At 29.7% G+C, this 9,622-nt stretch overlaps 1 protein-coding gene across 1 annotated transcript; it reads left to right on the forward strand.

Moving 5' to 3' along the window:
* The first annotated feature begins 973 nt into the window (after window positions 1-973).
* LOC126867466 (prosaposin) lies at window positions 974-7,026 on the forward strand. The gene is made up of 14 exons (XM_050621929.1): window positions 974-1,263; window positions 1,918-2,023; window positions 2,365-2,728; window positions 2,813-3,118; window positions 3,194-3,382; window positions 3,471-3,590; window positions 3,683-4,060; window positions 4,150-4,284; window positions 4,354-4,518; window positions 4,595-4,814; window positions 5,359-5,670; window positions 5,758-5,897; window positions 5,969-6,199; window positions 6,490-7,026. The coding sequence occupies exons 1-14, from the start codon at window positions 1,227-1,229 to the stop codon at window positions 6,577-6,579; spliced, it is 2,793 nt and encodes a 930-aa protein (XP_050477886.1). The 5' UTR covers window positions 974-1,226; the 3' UTR covers window positions 6,580-7,026.
* The last annotated feature ends 2,596 nt before the right edge of the window (window positions 7,027-9,622 follow it).

Raw genomic sequence — 9,622 nt, forward strand, 5'->3', positions numbered from 1 at the left:
TATGATATACAATAAAAGAAGCGACTGCGATATGTACCTACATATGTACATCGAACATACGTACAGTGATTCACCAAAGTATTCTGGCACTTGCCGCAGAAAATTTGTTATAAATGTACATACATATTATACGCATTGAGCTTTTGAAACTTTTTGAAATTTCGTTAGTACTGTAGTAAAACACAATTATCGTGATTATAATAGTAAAATTTGAAATCAATCCGAAAATATACGTGTATATATAAAAGTTACAAGACCCTTGTTGCAAACACTTAATGAAAAATTGTTATAGCTTGTGCAATTGAAAAAAAGAAATAAGAGATTGAAAAGCAAAATCGTGATTTTGTGTACATTGGCGTTATTTCGCCACAAAGGAATATCAAATCCGCGATCGATCAAAATGTCGGTACTTTATCTAGAATTCGTTTACGTATCCGTTATCGACGTATGCTATACATACATCATACATAATTGCAAATTGATATAAACATTTTTTTACATATTGTAGGAAACGATTCTCTTGTTTTAATCCATTTTATCTTTCTACTATGAAATAAATTATACTAATCATTAAATAATTGCTGATTTTTATCTAAGAATCGATAATATTCTGATAGCACAATCAAAACAACGTTTATTCTCATACCGTACACTTCTTATATACATACCGACAGATGACACCACGAACGCCGTCCGCTTCAGTTAAAATCAATTCAACGATTAATTAGCGAGGAAACATAGTTACCCTAATCGTTTGATTGAAAAATGGTCATGCATAATTCTATTTTCAATTCGACGAAATTTTTAAAGATGTCTCACATTTTAAGAATTCAACAGCATAAACTATCAAATTCCTTGTATGCAATGAGTAAGAAAGGAGATTCATATCACGTGATGGAAACGGTGGCTCTAGATACAAAGCTCTTATTGGCTGTTTAGCAACATGGAAAGAGAGGGAGAGAGAATACTCATCAGTCAAAGAATGCGTAGCTGCGTATCTTTATACCTATAAGCGCTAGAAACAGTCACTTGACAGCAGCGCCTGGTGTCCCACCGTTAAACAATTTGTCGATATTTTCTGCAACTACGTTGTTACAAGGGTAATTGCACGTCACCGCTGAACATTATTGTGGATAAGAAAGCAACAAAGAAGTAACGCGATTAAATCGGGAACTTTTCTTACTAGTACCCTTGTCGCAAACAAATTGGAAAGTTACACAGCAAAGATGAAGATTTTGATCGCGCTTTGCGCGATCCTTGCTGGTAAGCATCTCGATTATTCTGCATTTAATTTGTACATTTCCTTTGTTCAACTGCACCGTAATTGAACGTTAAATTTTTTTTCCTGCGTTATATTTTTATTTGTTTTACCTTTTCGAAACGTACTTTTTACGCCTTAATTGTTGAAGTCTTATCGAAAACACGCAATATTATTAATGTACCTTGGAACCATAATATTATGATTATTTTGTAAAGGCACAGCTTATTGAGAATCAGGCCACTTGAGAAATAACATTAATTTGGTTCCTCTGTTACATCCTATAATCGCATTATTATTACGCACAAAAGACAGAGTTTGCTTATTCAGATGAATAAGATGAGTCAGTACTTAACAATTACTGAGGAATAGTTCATGATTAACAAGAATCTTCCATGTATTTTCAACCTGCTAAATATATATTTTTTGTTAGATATGTTGTTCTAGATAAAGATGTTGAATATATTGTTTTTATATTTATTGTTAAAATAATATAACCTGAGAAATAAAAGTTTGATTCCTTTACTTAGTTCATTCCCATAGACATATTGTGAATATTATAAATAATGTTTTATATGATAATATAACATTAAAAATTAATAAATATAATATTTGGATATATATTTTATTATGCTCAATAATTATCATATCTATTTTAGTATCTACAGCAAGGGTAGTTATTAATGCTGAGGGACCAGCAAATCTTTACCTTTTGGGTCAACAGGAATGTACATGGGGACCTTCATATTGGTGTGAAAATATCAAGTGCGTTCAATAAAATATAGTAAAATAAGGAATATAAAATATTGCCATTAATACTATTACATTATCATAGATATTTGTATAAGAAAAATATCCATTACACGTTATTTTAGATTGCATGATAAATTTTGCAGTAGTACATACTTTATTGGTTATGATATTATATATTTTGCTTTATCTCACTTTACAAGTTTATAGCTATCATTATTTTTGTGTATGTGTGTATAGCTGTGTTCTGTATTTGAAACATAATAAAAACTTTTATATTCATAAAATTTCGCATTAAATATAACATCGTTAAGAATTAAAATAGTACTAAAACATTTTATTTTATATAAATGTAGAACTGCGGCAGGCTGTAATGCAACTGCACATTGTATCAAAACGATATGGAAGGATATGAAAGTACCACAGGATAATGATAGTGTATGTAATGTTTGTATGGACATGGTTCGGCAAGCTCGTGACCAATTAGAGAGCAATCAAACCCAAGAGGATTTAAAAATTGTTTTTGAAGGAAGCTGTAGGCTTATTCGCCTAAATGTAATTGTGAAAGAATGTATAACAATTGTAGATCAATTTATCCCAGAACTTGTTGAAACATTAGCGTCTGAAATGAATCCATCTATTGTTTGTTCTGTTGCGGGACTTTGTAATTCCGCTCGTATGGACAAATTGTTAATGGAATATGGACAACTTGAATCTAAGGTAATTAATAATGCAAACTATTTCCCTATATTAATTATTTATACTAAAAGATATCCTTATTGTTTTAAATATATTATATTTTAGACTAAGGAAGTAAAATCTCGATCTTTGGAAAAAGATGAATACGAACCTGATGAATGTTCAAAATGTTACACAGTAGCAGCTCATATGGAACATAAACTAAATAATACCCCTCGCGATAAAGTGTTACAACAAATGCTTAATGTATGTGCAGAACTTGGTACTTACTCAGATGCTTGTTCAGCTACGATCTTAACTTACTTTGACACAATATATGCTCAATTGCAAGAAAGTTTCAATGCTCAAAATGTTTGTCATTTATCTGGTCAGTGTAGTGGTAAATTCCACAAACATGAAGATGCTGATAAAGTGAGTTTAGAAAGTAATATAATGTAACAACTTTGAGATATTATGATTAAGTTACTTATGAAAATTGCATTTTAGACTTTGAAAGTAGAAATCAGACCACTTTCAAGTGTGGGTATGGTCGATGTAAATGACGACCTGCCATGCAAATTGTGTGAACAACTAGTGGGACATTTAAGAGATCTTTTAGTAGCTAATACTACAGAAGCAGAATTTAAAGAAGTTCTGAAAGGATTATGTAAACAAACTAAATCATTTTCTACTGAGGTAAGTATTGCAATATTTATCAATTGTAGAAATATTCTATAGAATATCTCAAATTATTAATCACATATCTTTATATCTTTTATTTAAGTGTCTGGCTATAGTTGATGAATATTATCCAGAAATATATGAATATCTTACAAAAGGTTTAAATTCCAATATTGTTTGTCAAATGGGTGGAATATGCCCTACCCCAGACAAAGCATTGCAGGTTTATATCTTTCTTTTTTTAATTATACATATGCTTTTAACATAACTACTATCTCTGAATTGTTATTAATGAAAATATTTTATATTGTATAGAATGAGCCAATTTGGCCTTTAGTACCTAAATCTGCGGCTGCAATAGGAACACGTATTTTCCAAAATGCAAACAAGGCCATGGAAGCTGATAATAGTGAACATCTGAGCAAATCAGAAGTTGAAGCAATGCAATTGCCAATTGAAAGGTTGGTACCGTTCCATCAATTACAGGGTCTGTCAGACACTAAGAATATAGAAGATGATAGTAACGAACAACTGAGTAAATCAGAAGTTGAAGCAATGCAATTGCCTATTGAAAGAACAGTACCATTCCCTGTATCAGAAGGTTTATTAGACACTAAAGGGACAGAAACATGTGCGTTATGCGAATATATATTACATTTTATACAAGAAGCTATAACGAATCCTACCACAGAGGTAATAATTACGATAATATTTTACATAACGCGGTATTGATAAAAAAATATGTAAAATTATATCAAGATGCTATTGATTATTATTTTCAGGATAAAGTAAAGGAAGCATTAGGGAAAGTATGTAAGAAATTACCTGAATCTATAGAAAATCAATGTACACAGTTTGTCGATCTTTATGGAGATGCTATTGTAGCTATTTTGGTTCAAGAAATTGATCCATCTCAAGTTAGTGTAGAAGTTCATTGTTTATTGATTATTTAATAAATGCAGTGTATCATAAAGTATTAATTACAGATATGTCCAATGTTACACCTGTGTCCAGATGCAAAGTTGATGGCACTGTGGCACAGTGTTCCAGCAAAATATATGTTTGAAGAAAAAAAGAGCAAACCTAGTTGTCCACTATGTTTACTTGCTGTGTCACAAATTTATGAAGTTATAAAAGATAATAAGACCGAGGTTACAAGCAATCTGCATTTATATGCTTTAACATATTTAAAAATATAATATCATTAAATAGATCCTAATATTGCAGGCAAACATACAAGCTCAACTGGATAAGCTATGTATTCATTTGCCAGAGAGTTTGGTCGAAGAATGTACAGATTTAGTTAAAGCTTATAGTAAAGAACTTATAGAGTTATTGCTGGCTGATTTAACACCTCAAGAAGTATGTGTTTATATTAAATTGTGCGATGCTTCAAAGAATCCTGGTCCAAGAGATGATTTTATTACGGATAAAGATGGTGAAATTTGTATGTATATACATATATTTTTTGAGCGCTTTGCATGAAAATTTCTTATAAGTTATCCCTTTAAACTTTTCTATTTTTTTCTAATCTCTTTTTCAGAAACTCTCTATTATCTTAAGTATTTCATTTGAAATGTTTTTCAAAGACAATTGTAGATAGGAACCAATTCGAAGTTTCTTTTCTGTTTTCTTTATTTAATTTCTTTTCTTCCCCCGGGCATTTTTCTATTGAAGCAAACTGCATAATTTTAGCAATGTGTTTATCCTTATGATTGCAGAAATATGAAATGTGGTTTTCTATTTAGTCATTCATTGTCATCACTTGTTTCTGGTCTTCCTAATTTGGCTGTTGATACTCGCAAATCATAGATAAATTCTAACACGCTCTCCCGAACTCTCTTGTGAGTTAAACCTGCAATTTAAAAATGTCGAGTGTGACTCGACCTAAGAGTGTCTGTGAACGCTCGACAAAGGAGTTCAAAGAGTTAATAAAAATACAATATCTATAAAATTCCTGGGGTATTTCAAAAATATATTTCATGTTTCAGTAACAAATGAAATACCTAATTCTCCAGCAAGTACTGAAGTATCAGAAAGTACACAAGGGCCATATTGTGTAATCTGTGAATTCACTATGCATTATATTGATAAAGTACTTGGTAATGAAAAGGAAAGAAGTAAAGTTGAAAAGGCAGTACTTGGAGTATGTAATCATCTTCCAAAGTCTGTTTCTCAAGAATGTAACCAATTTGTTAGTAAATACGCTTCTGCTGTAATTGATGTCCTCACAAAAGATGTCAAACCAAAGCAAGTTTGCACTATGCTTGGATTTTGTTCATTATACATACAGGAAATCAAAGGTGGCTAAGAAATATTTAAGATATTAATTACTTATTAAAATATCAGTTTTAACGTATGTTTGTAACAGAAATTTGTTGTATTAATAGCTTCTGTAACAGAATGCGCTTTGTGCAAATCTATTATATCAGTAATAGATGAATTTTTGGATGTACAAGATGTTGATAACAGCATTACGAAAGTGTTGTCTAAAGTATGTAAACATTTACCAGCAGACAAAGAACATAAGGTAATTTGGTTAGATCTTTTGTTAACTTGTTTAAAAGTTTTTGTAAAATAATAACATTTACTCATTTTTAGTGCACCACGCTTATTAATTCCTATGGGCAAAGCATAATAAATATTGTCAAGAAGCGCGAAAATATTTACAAAATATGTAGTAAAATAGGTCTTTGTGCACCCAATGATTATTCAATGGTGTCTTTGGAAAATTCGCGAATTAAACGATCGTACGAAAAAAATCGTATAAAGCACTGTACATGGGGGCCTGTCTACTGGTGTTCTACTAATGAAACAGCTCGTGAATGTAAGGTAAGTAAACGTGATTAAATTTGTTACATATTAGAAATTTTATGTCGTCAGTTTCATTGCATTGTTCCATATATAGTACAAATGGATAGCGATGAAGGTTCAGTACAAAATGCCATACAATATATGTAAAATAAACTATGTCGTAGTAAAGCATTTAAAATTATCTTATGCATCTCGTAATATTTTAAATAGAATTTTCGCTGTCACACGTGTGTGTTAGTGCGAAGTAATTCAATGAAATTACATGTACATATATGATATAATAAATATTTTTATGTTTCTTTTTTAAGGCTGTTGAACATTGCAAAGAAAACGTATGGAAGGCCGATTTCGCTCCTCCTAAACAAATCACTTTGAGCGAGACAGAACCTAATGTTTAAATTTGAAATGAAAAATAAATTGAACTATTCTTTGATTTTTACATTTTAAGACGTTTAATCGTAACAATTTTGTTTCTTTATGATATTACATTGATGATACTAGAAATTTAATGATAATTATTAGCGTTATATTGCACTTTAAGAATATAACATTGTGATGGCACGATTAAAATCTTCCAAAACAATGTCCAATTAAAATTCATGCGTAATGTAGAAAATTTAGTAATAAATCTATAAATAAGCTTTTTACACTATCACAAGTATATCGTCTTTCAACAATGTTAAGTTCATATTTTATAACAGTTGTATGTAAACTATAATATTGAAAATATAACTATGATTTCAAGTGTATACAGACCGTAATTGTCAATATACATATTATTATTATTATTACAAATCCATTGCATTAATGTTAACTGTGATAATAAAACAAAATTAAAATAGTAATTGTTTATTTCTTGTTACTAGATTACTGCAGCATTTATTAATCTATTTAAGTATTGCTATGTCCTTTGGGGATATATGATTTTTAAAATCTTATTATAACTAAGAAAGTAATGGTAACTATTATTTTAAATAGGTAATGTAATGAGAAATTTAATCAGATTGATTCATATTTAAGGATATATTACAATTAAATACATCGATACTGAAGCCAATTATTATGATTATATATATTTTTGACTGGCTGTGAAATACATCAATTGCACTTTTATAAATAATCTATACAAAAAATTTATAAGTAATGAATATCAATCATTCATCACAAAAAATTATGCAATATATTACGTTATTAGTTGCCGTTATTTATAATAAAGACATGTCATTCAAGATATAAGATACAAAAAATATAATTATTATAAAGCATTTCTTTTCTGTATTTTACATTTTTAGAACAATTTCTGGATTTATTTCATCTTAGAAATATTTCAAGAAATATTTTCTATTTAAGTTTGTGGAAACATTGTTTTTATCATCCTGCTTAACCTTTGAATCATAATACTATACGTTAGCCAATATGTAATATAAATATGATTCAATTAATACATAATATAATATATCTTTATATTTATTTTGTATTATATAAATAATTCTTTCGATTATTCAAAAAAATGTGGACTTTCAGAACCATGTATATTCTATAGTATCGATAATTGAAGATGTCGTTGGTTATTCATTCGATTTTAATCGATATGTTTTGGTTTAAAATAATTCATTCAACTCGATTTTATTTATGTAACGAACTTTTGGCCAGTGTAATGACCAAGATTTCAAAACATGTTTCGAAGGAAATATTTCGTGTAATATTGTAGCATTATAATGTCAAACGAATGTAGTAATAAGCTATAGTTTAGTGTTTTTAATTAACTGTAAGTTAGATTAATTGTTTGGATATAATTTAACCTTGCTAATCTTCTAATAGTGAGGTAAAATAACGCGAGAAATATGTGTCATAATGAGAGGAGGCGATCTTTCTTGTTGTGGGTGAGTCATTTTTTTTATTTTTTTGATCACTAAAATAGTTATTACAAGTATCGATGAATAATATCGCTATAGCTTAATCATTCGTAAGTTTTCTGCAAATTACAGTTACATTTTCTTTATTTAATACTTATTATACGTATGAGATACTTTTTATTTTAATTTACTGTAGATATCTATATCTACAAAGAATGTTCTGGTCAGAAGAAAATACTTGAAAGATACGCATTACAATAAGATACAGACAGGATGTACATATTACTAAAATCATATGTTTTTTAATACATTAATGATTATGTCGTTAATCTTTTAAAAAAAGTATTAACTTATCTGTATCAAAAGATCATCAGTTTGTGAGGTATTTGAGTTTTAATACTGGAAAGGAGCATTATTAGTCAATGTTGTAACATTTGAAACAGTTGGAACTGAAACTAAATATAAAAGTAAAAGATAGTTGCGATTATAGTCAATTAGTTCATATTATTTGTAATCTAGTTTATAATTGTATTATGACTATTAACTACAATCCTGGACAAAATGTTTCTAAGCAAACGCGATAATGCGAAATTTTTTATCGAAAATTTTTAATCGGATTAGTTAGTGACACAGTAATTATTATAAAGTTGGCGTTCCTTTTTACAGCTAAGGATAGTACACAGTTATTCACCAAATAATTTACATAGTTTCATTAATTTTAATTTCAATCACTAATAACGTGATAATATTATTCTCAAGAGCTAGGATCATCCTCTATATCGATAAAAATGCTTTTCAATTTTCTTACCGGAAGAGAGAATTGTTAATGGTAGATACATATTATAAGTTATCGAATGTTCATCCTATGATTTATCGGTAAAAACATTCAATAGTAAAAATCATTGAGTTAAAGTACAGTAGACAATGTAGTGATCTAGCGATATTCATGCGTGTATCAGCAAATGTATCCATGCACCTACTGCATTGTTGCAGCTTTAGATGGCGCTGCAATTCATTTCATAATGCACTTTGTACGTTACATCAGGTATCATCAATTTTTTCTACATTTTCTAACTCTACTCCTTTTTCGCATTACAAATTTAATAGCAAACATTGCGCACAAATAACCTTATCAAATTACCAATAAAAATCGTCGACTCTTTAATTCATATACGTATACATATACACGTTTTTCATTGGTAATAAAAGCTCCGATAAATATAGCTGCACCATTGTTTTGCAACGATGCGTGATATCTGAAGTGAAAAAGCATTTAACGTTACTTTCACAAAGAAATTTCGCGTGGGTGTTAAACTTGTCTCTGGTGAGAGAAACTCGTCGTGTAAGCCTGGATTTTACCGTGATCCTCCTTGTTCGTTCTTTAAATTTATTCGGGCTCCAACCTAGCGTTGTTTGTAGCGATGTTACTACGATATCGTAACGACAATACCGTTGGCATTGCACATCGTTTCGACCGTATAGGCCGCTGCTGTACTTGTTCCCGTCTTCTAAGGATAAAATAGTTTTCGAATAATTTAATTTGTCGCGGCACAGATCGTGCATCATTGTTCGCTTCGATTCCTAC

Source organism: Bombus huntii, chromosome 7 (assembly GCF_024542735.1).
Source record: "Bombus huntii isolate Logan2020A chromosome 7, iyBomHunt1.1, whole genome shotgun sequence".
Classification (NCBI taxonomy): domain Eukaryota; kingdom Metazoa; phylum Arthropoda; class Insecta; order Hymenoptera; family Apidae; genus Bombus; species Bombus huntii.